Below are 24,855 nucleotides of genomic sequence, written 5' to 3' on the forward strand. Positions count from 1 at the left end.
CAAATGCTTCCGTGCTTCTACACCTGCATTGCTTGCTGTTTGGGGTTTTAGGCTGGGTTTCTGTACAGCACTTTGAGATATCAGCTGATGTATGAAGGGCTATATAAATAAATTTGATTTGATTTTGATTTGATTTGATTTGACCGTGTTTAGCCCGGCCTACTAACTGTTAGCTTGTTAGCACAGGCCTGCTAACCGTCTGAATCGCCGCATCCCAAACACTCACTGGACCCATATTTACTTTCAATCTCTTTTCGATTTTTAATTTGTTTATACCTTCCGGTAACCTGCCTCACCCAATGTGATACGGAATCGCTATTATTTTTAATTTTTAGAACACACTCAAGAACCTCCAGAAGCTAACCAGCTAACTAGCTACAAGCTATTTAGTCATTGTTAGCCACTGCTAGCGGCTTTTACCTTTTACCTTCTGCACAGCCAGCCAGTTTTTTAACCTGGATAATACTCGCCAGTCCAGCTTCCCTGCCCCATCCACTGCTGCCCCCTGGACACTGATCACTTGGCTACATAGCTGATGCATGCTGGACTGTCCATTAATCACGGTACTCCATTCTGCTTGTTTATGTTTCATCTGTCGGCCCCAGCCGCACTCAGGCTCTGTGTGTAGTCAATCCAACCCTCCCTGCCTAGTCAACGCCATTTTACCTGCTGTTGTTGTGCTAGCTGATTAGCTGTTGTTGTCTCACCTACTGTTTTAGCTAGCTCTCCCAATTCAACACCTGTGATTACTGTATGCCTCGCTGTATGTCTCTCTCAAATGTCAATATGCCTTGTATACTGTTGTTCAGGTTAGTTATCATTGTTTTAGTTTACAATGGAGCCCCTAGTTCCACTCTTCATACCCCTGATACCTCCTTTGTCCCACCTCCCACACATGCGGTGACCTCACCCATTACAACCAGCATGTCCAGTGATACAACCTCTCTCATCATCACCCAGTGCCTGGGCTTACCTCCGCTGTACCCGCACCCCACCATACCCCTGTCTGCGCATTATGCCCTGAATATATTCTACCATGCCCAGAAATCTGCTCCTTTTATTCTCTGTCCCCAACGCTCTAGGCGACCAGTTTTGATAGCCTTTAGCCGCACCTTCATTCTACTCCTCCTCTGTTCCGTGATGTGGAGGTAAACCCAGGCCCTGCATGTCCCCAGGCACCCTCATTTGTTGACTTCTGTGATCGAAAAAGCCTTGGTTTCATGCATGTCAACATCAGAAGCCTCCTCTCTAAGTTTGTTTTACTCACTGCTTTAGCACACTCTGCTAACCCTGATGTCCTTGCCGTGTCTGAATCCTGGCTCAGGAAGGCCACCAAAAATTCTGAGATTTCCATACCCAACTATAACATTTTCAGTCAAGATAGAACTGCCATAGGGGGAGGAGTTAGCCTGCAAAGTAATGTCATACTTTCCAGGTCCATACCCAAACAGTTCGAACTACTAATTTTGAAAATTACTCTCTCCAGAAATAAGTCTCTCACTGTTGCCGCCTGCTACCGACCCCCCTCAGCTCCCAGCTGTGCCCTGGACACAATTTGTGAATTGATCGCCCCCCATCTAGCTTCAGAGTTTGTTCTGTTAGGTGACCTAAACTGGGATATGCTTAACACCTCGGCAGTCCTACAAACTAAGCTAGATGCCCTCAATCTCACACAAATCATCAAGGAACCCACCAGGTACAACCTTAAATCTGTAAACAAGGGCACCCTCATAGACGACATCCTGACCAACTGGCCCTCCAAATACACCTCCGCTGTCTTCAACCAGGATCTCAGCGATCACTGCCTCATTGCCTGTATCCGCTACGGAGCCGCAGTCAAACGACCACCCCTCATCACTGTCAAACGCTCCCTAAAACACTTCTGTGAGCAGGCCTTTCTAATCGACCTGGCCCGGGTATCCTGGAAGGACATTGACCACATCCCGTCAGTTGAGGATGCCTGGTCATTCTTTAAAAGTAACTTCCTCACCATTTTAGATAAGCATGCTCCGTTCAAAAAATGCAGAACTAAGAACAGATATAGCCTTGGTTCACTCCAGACCTGACTGCCCTCGACCAGCGCAAAAATATCCTGTGGCGGACTGCAATCGCATCGAATAGTCCCCGCGATATGCAACTGTTCAGGGAAGTCAGGAACCAATACACGCAGTCAGTCAGAAAGCTAAGGCCAGCTTCTTCAGGCAGAAGTTTGCATCCTGTAGCTCCAACTCCAAAAAGTTCTGGGACACTGTGAAGTCCATGGAGAACAAGAGCACCTCCTCCCAGCTGCCCACTGCACTGAGGCTAGGTAACCCGGTCACCACCGATAAATCCATGATTATCGAAAACTTCAACAAGCATTTCTCAACAGCTGGCCATGCCTTCCGCCTGGCTACTCCAACCTCGGCCAACAGCTCCGCCCCCCCCACGAAGCTACTCGCCCAAGCCTCTCCAGGTTCTCCTTTACCCAAATCCAGATAGCAGATGTTCTGAAAGAGCTGCAAAACCTGGACCCGTACAAATCAGCTGGGCTTGACAATCTGGACCCTCTATTTCTGAAACTATCCGCCGCCATTGTCGCAACCCCTATTACCAGCCTGTTCAACCTCTCTTTCATATTGTCTGAGATCCCCAAGGATTGGAAAGCTGCCGCAGTCATCCCCCTCTTCAAAGGGGGAGACACCCTGGACCCAAACTGTTTACAGACCTATATCCATCCTGCCCTGCCTATCTAAGGTCTTCGAAAGCCAAGTCAACAAACAGGTCACTGACCATCTCGAATCCCACCGTACCTTCTCCGCTGTGCAATCTGGTTTCCGAGCCGGTCACGGGTGCACCTCAGCCACGCTCAAGGTACTAAACGATATCATAACCACCATCGATAAAAGACAGTACTGTGCAGCCGTCTTCATCGACCTTGCCAAGGCTTTCGACTGTCAATCACCATATTCTTATCGGCAGACTCAGTAGCCTCGGTTTTCGGATGACTGCCTTGCCTGGTTCACCAATTACTTTGCAGACAGAGTTCAGTGTGTCAAATCGGAGGACATGCTGTCCGGTCCTCTGGCAGTCTCTATGGGGGTGCCACAGGGTTCAATCCTCGGGCCGACTCTTTTCTCTGTATATATCAATGATGTTGCTCTTGCTGCGGGCGATTCCCTGATCCACCTCTACACAGACGACACCATCCTATATACTTCCGGCCCGTCCTTGGACACTGTGCTATCTAACCTCCAAACGAGCTTCAATGCCATACAGCACTCCTTCCGTGGCCTCCAACTGCTCTTAAACGCTAGTAAAACCGAATGCATGCTTTTCAACCGTTCGCTGCCTGCACCCAGCATCACCACCCTGGATGGTTCCGACCTTGAATATGTGGACATCTATAAGTACCTAGGTGTCTGGCTAGACTGTAAACTCTCCTTCCAGACTCATATCAAACATCTCCAATCGAAAATCAAATCAAGAGTCGGCTTTCTATTCCGCAACAAAGCCTCCTTCACTCACGCCGCCAAACTTACCCTAGTAAAACGGACTATCCTACCGATCCTCGACTTCGGCGATGTCATCTACAAAATTGCTTCCAACACTCTACTCAGCAAACTGGATGCAGTTTATCACAGTGCCATCCGTTTTGTCACTAAAGCACCTTATACCACCCACTACTGCGACTTGTATGCTCTAGTCGGCTGGCCCTCCATACATATTCGTCGCCAGACCCACTGGCTCCAGGTCATCTACAAGTCCATGCTAGGTAAAGCTCCGCCTTATCTCAGTTCACTGGTCACGATGGCAACACCCATCCGTACCACGCACTCCAGCAGGTGTATCTCACTGATCATCCCTAAAGCCAACACTTCATTTGGCCGCGAATTGCAAAAATCGTTGAAGTTGGAGACTTTTATCTCGCTCACCAACTTCAAACATCTGCTATCTGAGCAGCTAACCGATCGCTGCAGCTGTACATAGTCTATCGGTAAATAGCCCACCCATTTTTACCTACCTCGTCCCCATACTGTTTTTATTTATTTACTTTTCTGCTCCTTTGCACACCAATATCTCTACCTGTATGACCATCTGATCATTTATCACTCCAGTGTTAATCTGCAAAATTGTAATTATTCGCCTACCTCCTCATGCCTTTTGCACACAATGTATATAGACTCCCCTTTTTTCTACTGTGTTATTGACTTGTTAATTGTTTACTCCATGTGTAACTCTGTGTTGTCTGTTCACACTGCTATGCTTTATCTTGGCCAGGTCGCAGTTGCAAATGAGAACTTGTTCTCAACTAGCCTACCTGGTTAAATAAAGGTGAAATAAATAAATAAATAAAAAGGCAGGGTAGGATAGATATAGGTTTGTAGCAGTTTGGGTCAAGAGTGTCCCCCCCTTTGAAGAGGGGGATGACCGCAGCTGCTTTCCAATCTTTGGGAATCTCAGATGACACGAAAGAGAGGTTGAACAGGCTAGTAATAGGGGTTGCAACAATTTCGGCAGATCATTTTAGGAGGAAAGGGTCCAGATTGTCTAGCCCAGCTGATTTGTAGGGGTCCAGATTTTGCCGCTCTTTCAGAACATCAGCTGACTGGATTTGGGAGAAGGAAAAATGGGGAAGGCTTGCGCGAGTTGCTGTGGAGGGTGCAGTGCTGTTGACCGGGGTAGGGGTAGCCAGGTGGAAAGCATGGCCAGCCGTAGAAAAATGCTTATTGAAATTCTCAATTATAGTGGATGTATCGGTGGTGACAGAGTTTCCTATCCTCAGTGCAGTGGGCAGCTGGGAGGAGGTGTTCTTATTCTCCATGGACTTTATAGTGTCCCAGAACTTTTTGAGTTTGTGTTGCAGGAAGCAAATTTCTGCCTGAAAAAGCTAGCCTTGGCTTTTCTAACTGTCTGTGTATATTGGTTTCTAGCTTCCCTGAAAAGTTGCATATCACAGGGGCTGTTCGATGCTAATGCAGAATGCCATAGGATGTTTTTGTGCTGGTTAAGGGCAGTCAGGTCTGGAGAGAACCAAGGGCTATATCTGTTCCTGGTTCTAAATGTCTTGAATGGGGCATGCTTATTTAAGATGGTGAGGAAGGCATTTAAAAAAAATAACCAGGCATCCTCTACTTATGAGGATGAGGTCAATATCCTTCCAGGTCGAATAGAAAGGCCTGCTCGCTGAAATGTTTCAGGGAGCGTTTGACAGTGATGAGTGGAGGTCGTTTGACTGCCTTCCCATTACGGATGCAGGCAATGAGGCAGTGATCGCTGGGATCATGGTTAAAAACAGCAGAGGTGTATTTAGAGTAGATGTCGACCGATTATGATTTTTCAATGCCGATACCGATTATTGGAGGGCCAAAAAGGCCGTTACCGATTAATCGGACAAAAAAAATGTGCATATTTTTTATTTGTAATAATAACAATTACAACAATACTGAATGAACACTTATTTTAACTTAATATAATACATCAATAAAATCAATTTAGCCTCTAGTAAATAATGAAACATGTTTAATTTGGTTTAAATAATGTAAAAACAAAGTGTTGGAGAAGAAAGTAAAAGTGCAATATGTGCTATGTAAGAAAGCTAACGTTTCAGGTCCTTGCTCAGAACATGAGAACATATGAAAGCTGGTGGTTCCTTTTAACACGAGTCTTCAATATTCCCAGGTAAGAAGTTTTAGGTTGTAGTTATTATAGGAATTATAGGATTATTTCCCTCTATACCATTTGTATTTCATTAACCTTTGACTATTGGATGTTCTTATAGGCACTTTAGTATTGCCAGTGTAACAGTATAGTTTCCGTCCCTCTCCTCGCTCCTCCCTGGGCTCGAACCAGCAACACAACAACAACAGCCACCATCGAAGCAGCGTTACCCATGCAGAGCAAGGGGAACAACTACTAGAAGGCTCAGAGCGAGTGACATTTGAGACGTTATTAACTAGCTAGCGCTAACTAGCTAGCCATTTCACTTCGGTTACACCAGCCTCATCTCGTGAGTTGATAGACTTGAAGTCATAAACAGCGCAATGCTTGACGCACAATGAAGAGCTGCTGGCAAAACGCATGAAAGTGCTATTTGAATGAATGTTTACGCGCCTGCGTCTGCCTACCACCGCTCAGTCAGATACTTAGATACTTGTATGCTCAGTCAGATTATATGCAACGCAGGACACGCTAGATAATATCTAGTAATATCATCAACCATGTGTAGTTAACTAGTGATTATGATTGATTGTTTTTTATAAGATACGTTTAATGCTAGCTAGCAACTTACCTTGGCTTACTGCATTCGCGTAACAGGCAGTCTCCTTGTGGAGTGCAACGAGAGACAGGCAGGTCGTTATTGCGTTGGACAAGTTAACTGTAAGATTGCAAGATTGGATCCCCCGAGCTGACAAGGTGAAAATCTGTCTTTCTGCCCCTGAACGAGGCAGTTAAGCCAATGTTCCTAGGCCATCATTGAAAATAAGAATGTGTTCTTAACTGACTTGCCTAGTTAAATAAAGGTATAAAAATATATATACATAAAAAAATCGGCAAATCGGCGCCCAAAAATACTGATTTCCGATTGTTATGAAAACTTGAAATCGGCCATTCCGATTAATCGGTCAACCTCTAATTTAGAGGGCAAGTTGGTTAGGATGATATCTATGAGGGTGCCCGTGTTACGTCTTTGGGGTGGTACCTGGTAGGTTCATTGATAATTTGTGTGAGATTGAGGGCATCAAGCTTAGATTGTAGGATGGCTGGGGTGTTAAGCATGTTCCAGTTTAGGTCACCTAGCAGCACGAGCTCTGAAGATAATTGTCAACCTGATCAGCAGGTACGTGCACAGATAGAGAGAATGAGTGCCCTTTCAGATTGGTGGTGTTTTTTTATTATGGCATTTTTATTTCACTTTTAATCTATGTTCTCTTGATTAAATTAAAACCTCATCAAACTAGTTTTGAATCCCACTCCTCTTCCCCCACTCGAGGGCACACTGACTGCACTTGTCCTGCAGGCAGTGGCTACCGGCCAGGGCAATAAATTAAGGGCGTCCCGGGACGATAAAGCATATGTCTGGGATGGTTTAAAACAGACTCTGGAGCAGTTCTGGGATGATAGATCCTAAATCACTGTACATCATTTCATTTTTTTTTAAAGCAATGAGGCTGATGCACCAGATCAGAAGGCTTACCTTAAAATGTTGATAAACTATTATTTCTTCGCATTATAAGAGCAGCAATGTGCACACGGCAGTAGGCTAACACGGAACCCAAACCGGCTGCGCGCGTGGGCCATCGTGCATAAATGTATTTTGTCCCCCCACATCAAACGCGATCACAACACGCAGGTTAAAATATCAAAACAAACTCTGAACCAATTACATTAATTTGGGGACAGGTCGAAAAGCATTTCAACATTTATGGTAATTTAGCTAGCTAGCTTGCACTTGCTAGCTAATTTGTCCTTTTTAGATTGTCCTGGGATATAAACATTGAGTTGTTATTTTACCTGAAATGCACAAGGTCCTCTACTCAGACAATTAATCCGCACATAAAACGGTGAACCGAATCGTTTCTAGTCATCTCTCATCCTTCCAGGCTTTTTCTTCTCTGGACTCTATATTGCGATTGGCAACTTTCAGAAATTAGGTGCATTACCGCCACCGACCTCGTTCATCTTTCAGTCACCCACATGGGTATAACCAATGAGGAAATGGCACCTGGATACCTGCTTCTATAAACCAATGAGGAGATGGAAGAGGCAGGACTTGCAGCGCGATCTGCGCCAGAAATAGAACTGACTTCTATTTTAGCCCTTGGCAACGCAGACGCTAAAACGCAGACACAGTGTGGGTGCAATTATTGAATAATATAGATTTCTAAATGTATTTTTGCAACATGCGATGCGAGCGGTGTAGTCAGTCTGTAAGCGCGAACATTCCAAAATGCAATTAGCGGCAACACGTGACAGAGATGAAATATAGACATTTTTATGATATTTTCTTGCGATAGCCATTACGCATATCACCTCGGTTGAAATATATTTATTTACATTTATGTACAAAATAGATTTATTTAGTTGGGACGATTCATCTTCAATTTGGTATGTTTGAAATTGCACTTCGGGACGATTCTGGGACGGTGATGAAAAAAGTTAGTCTCAGGTCCTTCTACCGGTGCCAAAAGGTAAACCTTTTAAATTGCATGTGTCATCTCATGGGGAATGCTTCAATTTGACTGTTTGTTGGTTTGTTAGTAGGCCTATGAGGAAGTTGTAAGTAGCAGAAGAAACTCCAATCACAGGTAAAGACTAGTTAGATTGTTTCAACATAGCTAACTATCTAGCAAACTAACTAGCTGATTTACATAATCTACATCCGCTATGATCAGCTGATAGCCCACCCCTCTTTGCCTTCTCTTTGAGCTGTAGGCTGTAAACTTGCAGGGATGAGTGTGATTTGACAGAAAATAAATGCTAAAAAATATATGTTGAAATTTGGCTACAGGCGCATTAGATAATTAGCTATGAATGTAAGAATTTTAAGTCAACAGATTTTTTTGCGTGTGTTTTTTGGGAGCAGGAGCAGGTGCTCTTTTTTAGGTCTGTGCACGGCCCTGCCGATCAGAAACACTGTGCTGACAACCTTTAGCTTCTAAATGGTGTCACTGGTGAATTTTGGAATATAGTGCACAATAGGCTATAAGGTTTTTACCAGGTGTCCGTCCATTCATTTATCCCGTTCGCCAATCACAGCAGAACACACATATTGATGCACTCAAGACATACATACTGAAGCAAACTTTCACCCACTTTTTAGACAATTAAATATTTGCCCTAACTTTATGTTGCGCCAACCAACCATCCATCCAAATGAAATAATTCCACCTTTTGTCCTTATAAACATTTACATAGGTATTCCATGATATGGGGTAATAATACAACACTGCAGTTGAACTGCCAGCGATCATCATTCATTACGTATGCAAATATAATATAATCCATTCACGACTTTCAAGGAGTAGGACATTTGATGCAACTTTTCCATTGTATGAAATTACGTTTTCACATTTGCTTGCTCATTTTCCATACTAGTCTGATGAGACAATCCACGCAACTACTGGAATTTGGGAACTGGCCTGCAACAACCAAACATGATGGACAAGGTTGATTGGCAGGTGGAATGATGTCCAATGAGGTTGCATGGTTAAAGTGGAAGGCGGGATCAGGTCGGTCCAGTATAATCCAATGAGGTTGTGGGATGTACACCACAGAGTTTTTTTTTTACTGTCTTCGGGCACATGCTACAGAGGCTCGAGAAAAATTATGTGACATTGTACATAATTGTGCACAATTTTCAGAGACCTGCTTTGGTTTGTGAGCTCTAATTTCAAAACTACTGGCTGAAATTATTCAAAACTTCTGGAAAATCCCTTTAACAAAGGCTTTAGGGTGTTTGTTTTATGTGTGTTGGCTACTAATATTTCAAATATTACATTTATGAATGTAGGTCTATACGTTGTTTTCTGCAAGTGCATTCCCCTTCGTTATGTATGATATTGAATAATATAAGGATAGTATAATGTACCTCTAACCTAACCTACAGTATTTACCTGTGAGACTTTGGTAAGGTAGGCTACTGTCTGTCACCAAGCCATAGTTGATTGACAGCGTACCAATATGGCCCAGTGTTACATAGTAGTACTAGTATAGTATAGTATACAAGTATAGTGACAGTGAAGAGGATATACTGATTCTCTGTTGTAATGTATTGCACCGCTTGTATAAGAAATGGTGGTTAATTAAACTCCAATTTGAATCAGGAGCTGTCTTACAATTCGGCTTACTGCTGAAAACTAATATTTGTTCCTCTCCTACAGCTTACACCTCAATCTGGTGCTGTAGTGAGAGATAGAGAGGGTCTTAGTCAGAAACCCCCTCCATCCATCCCTCCATCCCCCTCTCTCTCAGTGAGAGGAGAGGAATGGAGCAGACTGTATTGACATCACTTCCCATTAAGCGTGGGGCAGGCGAGAGGAGGGAAAGTCTGAGTCATCTCTCCATCTCTCGCAGGCAGGGGGAAGCAAAAGCACTGACGAAGCCCCCTCTCCTCCCTCCTGCTACTTTCCATATAGAAATTCCTATACACAGTACAAATGTCTAATGACAAGATTAATGTTAGGTTTTTAGGGTTTATCTCTAGTTGGGACCAGCACTGGAAAGAGACTGTGTACATCAAGGGGTTTGCCTCAGTCTCTTTGACCTTGTTTCTTGTGTGAAAATTGGAAATTGAAAAATAAAATGTCCCACTAAAATAAAATTTCCACTAAAGCAAATATCATATTACCTAAAAAAAACTAACAGGGTTATTAATATCTGTTAATAGATAGATGTTAAATTATTCAAGGCTCTTATACATTCGCTTTTCGCTTTTTAATAGCTGACGATGCACTGATACTTATCCTATTGATTCTCGTAAAATATGATTACAAAGAGAGCTATTATTCATATCAACTGATTTGTTAGTTAGTTTGTCAAAGTATATAAGCTGAGAAGACATACACATACAGAAAACTATGCACAAAGCATACACTAAAACATACACAAAAGCTGATATAACTGAACTTGTCCTATCTGTTTTTCCCAGGCCGAACTGGGCGCTATACACTGGTGGAGAAATGGCGGGACACAGAGCGCCACCTGGCCCCCCACGAGAGCCCAGTGGCATCCCTCAACACCTGGGGCCAGTATGCCGGTGACGTCCAGCTGATCCTGCATCGCACGGGCCCCTCCCTGACCGAACGGCCCCCCTCCGAGGGTCCCTTGCTCCGGGGTCCGGAACGCGGCCCACACCGGCAGAGCCTCCCCCCGCTCGCCAAGCTCCGCCATCCCAGTGAGCACGCCCTCCATCGCCGCGAGCCGCGCCGCAAGTCCCTCACCTTCACCGGCGGGCCCCGGGGCCTCCGGGACATCCTGAGTGGAGGCCGGGTGGGGGAGGGGAGGGAGTTCGAGGCCAAACGACGTCTCCTATTCCAGGGGAATGGTGGTAACCAGAACCACCACCACCATGCAGCAGCGGCAGCCACAGCGGTAGCCCCAGGAGGAGCAGTGTCCCCTGGCATGTGGGCCTGCCGCATGGAGGACCTGGTCAGACTGGTGGGGCTCCAGAGAGAGACTCTGGCCGTGCTGGAGAAGAGGCTGGAGGCCTACGAGGCTGAACTGCAGACCTGGGGGGGACGAAGGGGAGAGGAGGCTAGAGGAGCAGGGGGGCTGATGGAGGAGATAGTGAGGCTGGAGAGACGACTGAGGAAGAACGAGGTGGAGATGGAGGAAGAGGAGTTCTGGGCCAGCGAGCTGCAGATTGAGCTGGAGAGTGAGAGGCAGCTGGAGGACAGGCTTGAGGAGCTGAGAGGGCGTCTTCAGTGTGCTCAGGTCGAGCTGGGGGACAGGATGGCTCTGGTACAGGTGGGTGGGACACACTTTGGATTTATGACCCATGGGCATTAATTAGATACGGTATGATCAAATGGCATGGACACTATTATAGGGCCCCTAAATGTTACGATTTCTGTTGTATATTGTGTAAGGGGCTATGTGCTCTCAAGGAAAATAATGCATGATGCGAAAGGTGTGTGCCACGACCAGGGCCAGTCCTTGGAGACCAAAAAATGCCGCCCCCGCAAAACTAGAATAGTCCCAGTGAGCAAAATGACGTTTAAAAGACGTATTTTCCAGACGTTGAAAAGGTTCGATTTAATTTCTGAATGAAAGGTGGAAAGGTATTTTCCGTATATTTAAAATACATATTTTCCAGGATGTTGAAAAGGCATCTTTTCCGGACTGTAAAAAAACATATGTATTTTCTGGACATGGATATCAGGTTCATTTTCTGTTCTGAATGAAAGTTGAAAATTAGTCATTTCTAGACGTCTATGTTCGGGCCAAATCAAAGCTGGTCCAGACCAGGCAAAATCTAAACCAAACGTAGACGTCTATGATTGGTCTGGACCGGACTAAAAACCAAAGTCCGTGCCGGTCTGGAACTGCACCAAAAAAAAGATGTCCAAAAGGCATCAGTCCGTGCTTACTGAGGTGTAGCCTACAGTGTTGCCTGAAATTTAATTTTAAGGTATGCCCATCTATCTATGTGGGAAGCCTACCGGTTGTAAAACACCAAACGTTCAGACAGGACCATAACAAGACGTCCAAAAGACGTCGGTTCGTGATTACTGGGGCGTAGCCTAATATGTCGGACTGCAATAGAATGTTATGAATGTACATCAATGTGGTAGGCCCACCGTTTGTAAAACAGGCATTGGATTTATTAGTCCTGATTCCTGTGACTAATCAATTTGGCTATTTAAGCTCTGAATATCAGATACCCAGTTATCGCTAGCCTATTTGCAATGTATTTACACAGCAGGAAATGCAGTATTTTCTGCATATTTTCTGGAAAAAAGTATTTTCTTTTTCACTATGACAAGATTATCAAAAATTGACGGACACAAACTTGAAACCACTGATCATGAAAATGTGGTGGAACTCCTGGACTAAAGTTGTGATTGTCCATTAGATATTATGCATTTTATGTTGACCTGTGCTGTTTTTAGGATTTATAGTTTTGTTAACATGACAGCGTTTAAAAAATCTTTTTATTGAGCTCCATCTCATTACATCCATTTTATCTCCAGCCTGTAGGCTACAGAAAAGGCCACATACTCTTTCTACCATATCCTATATCTGCTACTTGAATGTTGGTGGAGCGCTGCAGAGATGCGTCTCTCCAACAGCACCATGGAGAGGCGCGCTGGGAATGGACAAGTAAAATCATTTCGCCCCCTGCCTTTGACAAAGTGGTCACTGCTTATCAAAGGGCGGCATCAGTGCTCACCTAAAAAACCCATATGCCACTGGTTGAAAGAAGTTGTCATTGTTTTTGGGCAGAATTGTGTGAGGTTTTATGTATTGTTGGAGTTCCGTCTTTGTCAGTTTTGCTCAGAACATGCCGCCCTTGTCAATTTGCCGCCACCTAATCATGCCTACTGAGCGGGCCGGCCGTGGCCACCAAGCATAGCGGAGTGGCACTAACCTTTTGCAGAATGCCATTATATTCCAGAGAACACATACAGCACCAAGTTGATTATCCCGCTTACACCACGGCTATAATTTAACACATTACTGAGTTAATTTACCTGTAGAAATGTGTTCAACATCCACAAGTTGCTAAAAAGTTTACTGGATAGCCAAACAGATTTGCTAGCTAAGCAAACCATCAGTCCTCCTAAATATTAGCTAGCTATAAAAATGGAATTCAACAATGCCGATAATGTTCGACTATTGATAGCAGTTGGTTATTGTCGTGTTTTATAGCGAAATAATGCACACTCTAGAATGCTCTTCAAGGAAATCAGAAATTAGTATTTAACAATTCCGGCATAGTATAATTAAGCAATAAGGCACAAGAGGCAGTGATGTATTATGAAAACAGTCACAGGTAAATGTTGTTTTTCGGCCTGACATATTTAAAATAACAAGGAATGACATATTTTCATTCAAATGTTATGTTGATAAGTCAATTATTCTTCCACCATCTGGTTATCTGGTTGTTTGTTGCTACAGACCAAAATAAGTTACTAGCTATGCAAAATAACTGGTTGTCCGTTCTAAACAAAATGGTTGCTATGCCTGCTCGATAGCTAACATTCTGGTCACATGCTAGCTAGCTAGCTAGCCAACTTTCAGCTTATTTTCTATTGATGCGTGATTTCAACTGGCTCAGAAAAAGTTGTCTCGTTTCGTCTGTGCACCATTCACTCTATTTATTATACTACAGAGAAGGAAATTAAAAAGTGAAACATTGTTTCCGAGGTCAAACAGACAGCGAAGCTTATATTAACTCCCACTGTACCAAACTAAATGCTAGGCTGGAAGCAAGGGGAAATAATGTGCAAGTTGGGATAAATAAATAAATAAAGAGATGACTCAGACATGATATTCTTATGGAGGCGCAGTGATTCAGATGGAACTTAGGTGTGTCTCTGTGGCAGCCAATACAGCACGGCTTGGAACGCTGTTCATCCAATCAGTTTTATAAATTGTTATAATCACATAACATTAAAAGTGTGCAGGCACCTTGCGGCATCATTTGAACGACAGATAATGCATATCCTCTCTCTGAATTTCTTGCTGTGCCTTTCTATGCACTTCCATCTAAATCAGGGTATCCCTTACTCGGTCCTGGGGGCCCCCCCAGGTTTTGTTTTTTGCCCTAGCAAAAAAAAACTAAATGTACACCCAAGGGGGGCCCCAGGACCATGTTTGGGAAACCCTGGTCTATATAACAGACTACTAGCAAAACCGATGATGTAGCTAGGGTGCTGGGAAGCATATGTTCCCCTAACCATCTCCTACTCCTATTGGTCTAAAACTCAAACCTGTCTGTGTGTCAGGGTGTAGAGGCCAGTCTGGAGGAGGAGCGTCTGCAGAGGGAGAGACAGGAGACTCAAAGGGTGAGCGAGGTGGAGGCCAAGGCGCAGGTACTCAGAGCCCGCACGGAGCTCAAGGCCCAGGACAGACAGTCTGTCCAGCTGGAGAGCAGCTGCAGAGCCGTGGACAGGTCCCTCGGCCTGAGTGGCAAGAGACTGCAGGTCAGACACATGTATTAACATACTCACACACGATGATGCATGAGCATACACATGACAAAATGCATGTAGAAACACATATAGTGCTTCTACATATACAGTATACAGTACCTACCAGAAGCATACCAGAAGCAAAGCCACTGCAGGGCAATCAAAGCCTGGGATTGGTTTTAAATCAACTTAACCGCAAAGTTTATTAAAATCAAATTATGATTTTTTTAAAAATCTAATCATCAAGAGCAGCTGCCAAAAAAGAACTTGATTCAGCAAGCATAAACCTGGCCTACCAAGGCAGGGATAAAAACATGAAATCATAGCAGGTACGAATACAGTAGCTCACTTAGAATCAAACACATATAAGCCTGGCTTACCAAGACAGGCATGAAAACATTAGGCTAAGTCATAAATAAGCAGTATTCAGGCTTACCTTTCTTGTGTTTGACGTTTTACAGCAGAAGATATAGACGTTCCCTTTCAAAGGCATGCAGTAAGCATGCAAGATCTGATTCATGTTTTGATATGTCATGTCGTGGAGAAGAGTCTCTCAACACTACATGAAGTCATTGGAAAGGTGATAATGGCCCTTACTGGAACTTAGTAGTACTACTTATTTATCTGAGAATGAGGTAAATACATAGCGTTTAGCAAAAAAAAAGGATTATTTGTCTCTCTGAAATGAAACCATCAAGTGATACATTTTTTTAAAACACGTATGTCATTGAACATCCCAATGCCATGATTAGAGAGGGAAAAAACATCAATTATTTTTCATACATTTTAAACAATAAGGTAATTTACCAACATTTCTGAAAATGGATATATAGAGTTTTGGAAATAAACTCTTGAAATAGGCTACCATTTATCCATCACTCATTCAATAGCCAAGCATGCTCAAAAGTAAATAGACCGGTAGCCTATTTAAATTATTTTACAGTATTGTTAGGTACAGTATTGCTGTGCGATAGGAGCTCAACATCATAACCTAATCTCAGAGCCTATCCCAGGGCAGGAGATAAAATATTTGGGCTGTAGCATTTACTTTAAATTGTTCGAATAGACAATGTTAAAGGTGTGTACTGGAGGCGAAGTCAGGTGCAGGAGAGCAGAGTGTAGTTAACACTCCGGTCCAAACGAAAGCACATAAGACATAAAACGTTCCCAAAACATGGAACATAAACAAACGTTTGGTGCGTAACAATACCCACCAGGTGTGTAAGGAACAAGACAAAACAAATGGAAATATGAAAAATGGGAGCGGCGATGGCTAGAAAGCCGGTGACGTCGATCACCGCCCGAACAAGGAGAGGTGCCGACTTCAGCGGAAGTCGTGACATCTTGTAGAATGTATGACCAATGTTTGGCACTCGCTATAGGCAGCATGCTTTTTTTTTTAATTGCTAGGTTTATATTCTAAAATAAATAAATAAATAAAATCCTCATAAAAACATTGTCCCACCAGAGATGTATTTCCTTTAAATGTACTTGTTGCGGATAAAAGTCTGTGTGTGATGAGCTAGTGCATATAAAAAAAACTTTTGCAGTTAAATTTCCATGAACCGGATAAAAAAATACAAGTTAAATGGGTTTCAACTCTACTGATGGTTTTGTCACAAAAAATGTGCATTATATATCAAATGTGTCCACACTGGTATTGGATAATGCGCCTTAGCCAACAGCTCGCGTATACAGTGCTGGAATAGCCTACATGACTAGATTATTATGGACAAAATACTATTTTTATTTGTCAAATGACAACTAAACATCGATTATCATGTCACCAGATTAAGACCATAGATATTTATTGGAAAGGAGCATCAAGTTAATCAGCTTTCACTTTCACCACCCTGTGAAGTTCATCATCATTTATTTAATCTGTAGTCTAACAAACTGCATGCTGTCCCGAGTCATAGGGGGAGGACAACACAGACTTGTCATTGCGTGACTCCAAGTTTACTCCGATATGATAGTCATTATATCAATATTTGCGCATCAAGCATTTCCATCGCCATTTCTCACAAAATACATTTTACAGACACAAACAGATCCCAGCTTGTCTAGCGTATTTTGTTTTGTCTACATTTGGAAAGTTTACCGACAAATTTGCTGTTTCCTCAGGCCTGTCATGACATTTTTTAATCTCACATTAAAACGTTGGATGGAAACCTGGTTAGTGAGAATGAAACATTCTGCTCACACCTACTGTAAATACAAATGTGAGCAAATTTGCCATTTCTTTTAGAAACGGTCATGGCCCAGTTACATCAAATTTGTACATTTAAGTAATTTAGCATACACTCTTATCCAGAGCGACTTATAGGTGCAATTAAGGTTAAGCACCTTTCTCAAGGGCACATCGACAGATTTCTCACCTAGTCAAGTGCTTTGCTCAAGGGCACGAACAGATTTTTTCACCTAGTCGGCTCAGGGATTCGACCTTACAGTTACTGGCCCAATGCTCTTAAGTGCCCTAAAAAGTTGGTTGCATTACATTTCAGTCATTTAGCAGACACTCTTATCCAGTAGTGAAAACTTAAACTTTCATACTGGTCCCCCGTGGGAATCAAACCCACAACCCTGGCATTGCAAGCACCATGCTCTACCAACTGAGCCACACAGGATCTCTAAACCATACAGCAAAATAGGGCGTTTTTGTTACTATGAAAGGTGAATGGAGGACGATTTCTAGGCGGTGTTGTAACGCTCCTTCACGAGCGCATAAATATAATACGTCTGATTTATCAACGAAAACATGCATATATGTTGCATGCAAATCCTAGAATCTCCACATACGGCAGAATTTAGTGAGTTTTTGCATGTTTGGTAAATGAGGCCCCAGGAACAGAGGGCCAGTCAGTTTAGCTGCAGGCAGATTATACAGTAGAGTAAATACAGATGGCAAAAATATAGATTTATATCGTTGATCAATCTGTATCTCCCCTTCAGGACATGCAGCATGAGCTGGAGCAGCTGACCAAGGAGCTGAGACAGGTCAACCTGCAGCAGTTTATCCAGCAGACTGGCACCAAGGTCACCGTGCTGCCAGCCGAGCCCAGTGAGGAAGAGGAGGAGACTACCCACACCGGACAGGGCACAGGTAATTTACATCAAATGAGCTAGATTCATAGATCCTCTGTGGGTGCATCCTCCCTGACGGCACTGGGCCAATTGTGCGCCGCCCTATGGGACTCCTGGTCACAGCTGGATATGACACAGCCTGGGATCGAACCCAAGGCTGTAGTGGCGCCGCAGCACTGCGATGCAGTGCCTTAGACCGCTGCGTCACCCGGGAGGCTTCTGCGATAACTTTTGTTCTGACTACTGCTCGTGGTCACATCATATTGCTGATTACTGTTTATTCATTGAAATGGCAAAATCATAAATTATGTGATTTATTTCTGATTAATTAAACATAATGCCTAACAAACTTGTCCACACTGAATAAAGAGGCATGATTGACAACTTCATGACACTGGCTGCATCTCTAAGCACTGTGCAGGAGGTGCATTCATGTGCCGTGTGACTTGTCGGGCAACATTTTCGTGCAGCACAAGAGCACAGATTTGTGCAAAAAATACTTTAAACCTTCAAATGTTATCACGTTGCCGTCACGCCATCTTCTTTTCATGAAAGAACACCATTCTGCTCTTCCACTGCTCTGTTTGCCAGGTCACTCAATCAGTCCCACTTAGGCAGTTCTCTTTCACTGTGTGCCTGCTGAGATAGGATGACTCAGCTACGGAGAGGGAAGGGGGGGGGAGACCATGCAGTGTGTGCCTGCTGAGATAGGATGACTCAGCTACGGAGAGGGAGGGGGTGAGACCATGCAGTGTGTGCATTTGTTCCACCCCCTCAAGTGGCACTTATGGTTTCCATGCCAACGGCTGCCTAGATACGGCTGCTGGCATGCCTAGCATCACACACTCCGCCAGCTCAGCTCTCCCTCTCTCCCTCCATCATCATATCCCTCCATCATCATATCCCTCCATCACTATCTCCCTTCATCCTCCCTCCATCCCATGCTCAGCAGTTTCTGTGGTGATGGACTCAGTGGACTGTAGTCTTGCCTACCAAGAGGCTGGTCTGGCAGAGAGAACAGAGTTAGACAGAGAGCTAAGAACACTGTGAACACTGAGGCTTGTCAAAAGGCTATGGGAGCATACACAAACAAGCTATTCTAATCACCAGGTGCTCTTGGAGAACCTTTGAATACCTTAGAAGTTCAGTCTCTTTATATCAATCTTGAATTTTAAATGGGTTTTGGAAGTGTAGGATAGTCAGCCCAAGTGTTCCATGTTAAAGACTGTAAAAATATTTTTTTATGCACCAAACCAGACCCTGTTAAAATATCCTCTATATCAATTTACGTAACAGTACACCTTTAAATCCCACCTCACCCACCAAGTTTTTCCAGATCACTTTTCCAAATGTTTTTTTATAACTGCATGACCATGTGCTTACCATTACCTCATCTAAAGGGGTTGCTCTTGTATTTATATTAGACTTCATGCTAATGGTTTTCCATTATGTCAAGTAATGAGTTTAATGTTCTTGTCCTTCTAATAACCTAGCAGGACATGTGTGTTCAATCAGCAAGAGCCCTCTGTTTAGCCATTAAGTTAACTGTTATGGCTGGCTTCCTGCACGGTTCAACGCTGACACCGTGTGGTCAGATCTAGTAACGCATAGAGGAACATGCATTCAAATCTGAAAAGTGGATTTGAGGGTGTCCTTTTTTAAAGCAATTGTAGTAACTTATCCTCTCTCTCTTTCCCTCTCTCTTTCTGTCTCCTTCTCTCTGTCTCTCTCTCTATCTGCATCTCTCTGTCTTTCCCTCTATCTCTCTCTCAAGAGCAACCCCTTTAGATGAGGTAATGGTAAGCACATGGTCATGCACAGTTATCAAAAAAACATTTGGAAAAGTGATCTGGAAAAACTTGGTGGGTGAGGTGGGATTTAAAGGTGTACTGTTACGTAATTTGATATAGAGGATATTTTAACAGGGTCTGGTTTGGTGCATAAAAAAAATATTTTTACAGTCTTTAACATGGAACACTTGGGCACTATCCTACATCTCCGAACTCTTTTTAAAATTCAAGTTTTATATAAAGAGACTGAACTTCTAACTTCTAAGGAAGCACCTGGTGACTAGAATAGTTTGTGTATGCTCCCATAGCCTTTTGACAAGCATCAGTGTTCACAGTGTTCTTAGCTCTCTGTCTAACTCTGTTCTCTCTGCCAGACCAGCCTCTTGGTAGGCAAGACTACAGTCCACTGAGTCCATCACCACAGAAACTGCTGAGCATGGGATGGAGGGAGGATGAAGGGATATGATCCCACGGGGGACAAGTACGAACAAATATGATAAATGTATGCACTCACCTCTGTAAGTCGCTCTGGATAAGAGCGTCTGCTAAAACACTTACATTTTAAATGTAAAACAAAATGTGATGATGGAGGGAGAGAGGGAGGGAGAGCTGAGCTGGCGGAGTGTGTGATGCTGGGCATGCAGGCATCTGTATCTAGGCAGCCGTTGGCATGGAAACCATAAGTGCCACTTGAGGGGTCGGAACAAATGCACACACTGCATGGTCTCCCTCCCTCTCTCCCTCCCCCTTCTCTCTCTTTCTTTCTTCCTCCCTCTCTATTCAATTCAAAGGGGCTTTATTGGCATGGAAAACATGTTTACATTGCCAAAGTAAGTGAAATAAACAATAACAAATGAATAATTAACATTAAACACGCGCAAGTTTCAAAAGAGAAAGACATTTGACATGTTATATTAATATGAACTACAACAGTGTTGTTACAATGTGCAAATAATTGTACAAATGGCAGGGGACAATAAATAATAAGATAAATATAGGTTTCATTTACTTGTGTTTCTGCTCCAATGGTTGTCCTTTTCTTATTGCAACAGGTCACAATTTTTGCTGCGAGGATTACAAACTGTTGTATTTATGTATATTTATGGTGCGGCAGTTAGCCTAGAGGTTATGAGCGTTGGGCCAATAACTGAAAGGTTGCTTGTTCAACGCCACAAACCAACTAGGTGAAACATCTGTCTATGTGCCCTGTAGGAAGGCACTTATCCCGATTTGCTCCTGTAGGTCACTCTGCATAAGAGCATCTGCTAAATTACACAATTGTTCATGTATCTCACCTAACAGAATCAGAAGCTTATCAATATTTGTTTTCAAATCCTTTTGGGTCCCTGTAATCTGAGGGAAATACAGTGGGGCAAAAAAGTATTTAGTCAGCCACCAATTGTGCAAGTTCTCCCACTTAAAAAGATGAGAGAGGCCTGTAATTTTCATCATAGGTACACTTCAACTATGATAGACAAAATGAGAAAAAAAATCCAGAAAATCACATTGTAGGATTTTTAATGAATTTATTTGCAAATAATGGTGGAAAACAAGTATTTGGTCAACAACAAAAGTTTATCTCAATACTTTGTTATATACCTGTTGTTGGCAATGACAGAGGTCAAACGTTCTCTGTACGTCTTCACAAGGTTTTCACACACTGTTGCTGGTATTTTGGCCCATTCCTCCATGCAGATCTCCTCTAGAGCAGTAATGTTTTGGGGCTGTTGCTGGGCAACACGGACTTTCAACTCCCTCCAAAGATTTTCTATGGGGTTGAGATCTGGAGACTGGCTAGGCCACTCCAGGACCTTGAAATGCTTCTTACGAAGCCACTCCTTCGTTGCCCGGGCGGTGTGTTTGGGATCATTGTCATGCTGAAAGACCCAGACACGTTTCATCTTCAATGCCCTTGCTGATGGAAGGAGGTTTTCACTGAAAATCTCACGATACATGGCCCCATTCATTCTTTCCTTTACACGGATCAGTCGTCCTGGTCCCTTTGCAGAAGAACAGCCCCAAAGCATGATGTTTCCACCCCCATGCTTCACAGTAGGTATGGTGTTCTTTGGATGCAACTCAGTATTCTTTGTCCTCCAAACACAACGAGTTGGGTTTTTACCAAAAAGTTATATTTTGGTTTCATCTGACCATATGACATTCTCCCAATCTTCTTCTGGATCATCCAAATGCTCTCTAGCAAACTTCAGATGGGCCTGGACATGTACTGGCTTAAGCAGGGGGACATGTCTGGCACTGCAGGATTTGAGTCGCTGGCGGCGTAGTGTGTTACTGATGGTAGGCGTTTGTTACTTTGGTCCCAGCTCTCTGCAGGTCATTCACTAGGTCCCCCCGTGTGGTTCTAGGATTTTTACTCACCGTTCTTGTGATCATTTTGACCCCACGGGGTGAGATCTTGCGTGGAGCCCCAGATCGAGGGAGATTATCAGTGGTCTTGTATGTCTTCTATTTCCTAATAATTGCTCCCACAGTTGATTTCTTCAAACCAAGCTGCTTACCTATTGCAGATTCAGTCTTCCCAGCCTGGTGCAGGTCTACAATTTTCTTTCTGGTGTCCTTTGACAGCTCTTTGGTCTTGGCCATAGTGGAGTTTGGAGTGTGACTGTTTGAAGTTGTGGACAGGTGCTTTTATACTGATAACAAGTTCAAACAGGTGCCATTAATACAGGTAACGAGTGGAGGACAGGGGAGCCTCGTAAAGAAGAAGTTACAGGTCTGTGAGAGCCAGAAATCTTGCTTGTTTGTAGGTGACCAATACTTATTTTCCACCATAATTTGCAAATAAATTCATAAAAAATCCTACAATGTGATTTTCTGGATTTTTTTTCTTCTCATTTTGTCTGTCATAGTTGAAGTGTTCCTATGATGAAAATTACAGGCCTCTCTCATCTTTTAAAGTGGGAGAACATGCACAATTGGTGGCTGACTAAATACTTTTTGCCCCACTGTATGTGTATCTTATATCGTCGTACATTTGGCAGGAGGTTAGGAAGTGCAGCTCCGTTTCCGCCTCATTTTGTGGGCAGTGGACGCATAGCCTGTCTCCTCTTGAGAGCCAGGTCTGCCTGGCAGCCTCTCTCAATAACAAAGCTATGCTCACTCTCTCTCTCCCTTTCTCTCAGACTTGGTTCCTCTGTCTGGTTCCCTGAAGCGTCCCGTCTCCTTTCACCCGATGCCTGGTCACCTTCGGGTCCTGCACAGTCCTCTGACATCTGGCCTAAACCCAGAAGGGATCTACGTGTAAGAGAAAAGAGGGCACACTTGGGGTGGCTTTGTTCCTCTGCTAGATGGACACCTGAAAACACCCTAAAGGCAACCTGGTTCCACTAAGACCTGATCCCAGATCTGTATGTGCTTTAGCTAACTCCTCAACACCCAGTCACTCCTAGTCAAATAAGTTGGCTAAATACAGATCTAGGACCAGTGCTAAAGGATTCCCTGTGATGTGACATCCAAGTACAGGTTACCTCAGTAGCACTCTCCGGTCCATTCTCTGTTCTGTTACCTACATATCATGGAGAACAGGAACACTTAAAGAGATCATATTGTTATAGGCCGTTGTGTACAAGCACTCCAAGTCTCTGACATGGGCCAACATATGACGATGATAGCTCCAATGATGAAGGAAAAACTATTGGTAACATATCTGACTGCAGGGCGCTTGAATGGACAGACAGAGATAGTTGAAATATACAATATAGCAACAGACATGAGCACCGTGTGTCATAGCCCGAATTGTTTTCTGTCTATTTAAACCTTGGAACTAAAAGTGATGCGTCATTATCATCATCAGTGTCATCGTAGTTTACATCCCTTGAAGGTGTATGCAATTACTTTATTTTCATTTTAATAAATAAAGAAGTTTTTAAACGTTAATATTTTATCCATTATATCAACATACAGTAAAGAGGTTCGATACTATTTTTTATGAATGTTTGCATTTTGGAAAATATCGCTCCAAACTGAAAAACTTGCTGTTGAAATCTGTGAACTATACACTACCAGTCCAAAGTTTGGACACACCTTTCTTTATTTTGACTATTTTTTACATTGTAAAATAATAGTGAAGCTATGAAATAACACACATGGAATCATGTAGTAACCAAAAAAGTGTTAAACAAATCGAAAATACATTTTATATTTGATATTCTTCAAAGTTGCCACCCTTTCCCTTAATGACAGCTTTGCACACTCTTGGCATTATCTCAACCAGCTTCACCTGGAATGCTTTTCCAACAGTCTTGAAGGAGTTCCCACATATGCCGAGCACTTTTTGGCTGCTTTTCCTTCACTCTGCGGTCCAACTCATCCCAAACCATCTCAAATGGGTTGAGGTCGGGTGATTGTGGAGGCCAGGTCATCTGATGCAGCACTCCATCAATCTCCTTCTTTGTAATATAGTCCTTACTCAGCCTGGAGGTGTGTTGGGTCATTGTTCTGTTGAAAAACTAATTATAGTCCCACTAAGCACAAACCAGATGGGATGGCATATCGCTGCAAAATGCTATGGTAGCCATGCTGGTTAAGTGTGCCTTGAATTCTAAATAAATCACTGACAGTGTCACTAGTAAAGCACCCCCACACCATCACACCTTCACGGTGGGAACTACACATGCATAGATCATCAAGCAAGTCTATTCTTCTTATTGGTGTCCTTTAGTAGTGGTTTCTGCCATGAAGGCCTGATTCACGCAGTCTCCTATGAACAGTTGATGTTGAGATGTGTCTGTAACTTGAACTCGGTGAAGCATTTATTTTGGCTTCAATTTCTGAGGCTGGTAACTCTAATGAATGTGTCCTCTGCAGCAGAGGTAACTCTGGCGGTCCTCATTAGAGACAGTTTCATCATAGCGCTTAGTGGTTTTTGCGACTGCACTTGAAGAAACTTTCAAAGTTCTTGAAGTTTTCCGGATTGACCTACCTTTATGTCTTAAAGTAATAATGGACTTTCGTTTCTCTTTGCTTATTTGAGCTGTTCTTGCCATAATATGGAATTGTTCTTTTACCAAATAGGGCTATCTTCTGTATACCATCCCTACTTTGTCACAATACAACTGATTGGCTCAAAGGCATTCAGAAGGAAAGAAATTCCACAAATGAGCTTTTAACAAGGCACACCTGTTGTGTGAAATGCATTCCAGGTGACTACCTCATGCAGCTGGTTGAGAGAATGCCAAGAGTGTGCAAAGTTGTCATCAAGGCTAAGGGTGGCTACTTTGAAGAATCTCAAATATAAAATGTATTTTGATTTGTTTAACACTTTTTTTGTTTACTACATGATTCCATATTGTTATTTCATAGTATTGATGTCTTCACTATTATTCTACAATGTAGAAAATAGT

General features: G+C 43.1%; 1 protein-coding gene across 3 annotated transcripts in view; it reads left to right on the forward strand.

Annotated features, from left to right (window-relative positions):
• Nucleotides 1-23,622, forward strand: part of LOC112252544 (ras association domain-containing protein 8) — a 42,750-nt gene extending 19,128 nt beyond the window's left edge. For 2 of the 3 annotated variants that reach the window (XM_024423849.2, XM_024423848.2), the window contains exons 3-6: nucleotides 10,631-11,448; nucleotides 14,433-14,630; nucleotides 17,571-17,721; nucleotides 22,636-23,617. In XM_024423849.2, the coding sequence (XP_024279617.1) occupies nucleotides 10,631-11,448; nucleotides 14,433-14,630; nucleotides 17,571-17,721; nucleotides 22,636-22,757 (1,289 nt within the window). In that variant the 3' untranslated portion in view covers nucleotides 22,758-23,617. Of the gene's footprint in view, nucleotides 1-10,630; nucleotides 11,449-14,432; nucleotides 14,631-17,570; nucleotides 17,722-22,635 lie in introns of all 3 variants that reach the window. The other variant, XM_024423850.2, reaches the window with a different exon arrangement.
• The last annotated feature ends 1,233 nt before the right edge of the window (nucleotides 23,623-24,855 follow it).

Source organism: Oncorhynchus tshawytscha, linkage group LG06 (assembly GCF_018296145.1).
Source record: "Oncorhynchus tshawytscha isolate Ot180627B linkage group LG06, Otsh_v2.0, whole genome shotgun sequence".
NCBI classification, from domain to species: domain Eukaryota; kingdom Metazoa; phylum Chordata; class Actinopteri; order Salmoniformes; family Salmonidae; genus Oncorhynchus; species Oncorhynchus tshawytscha.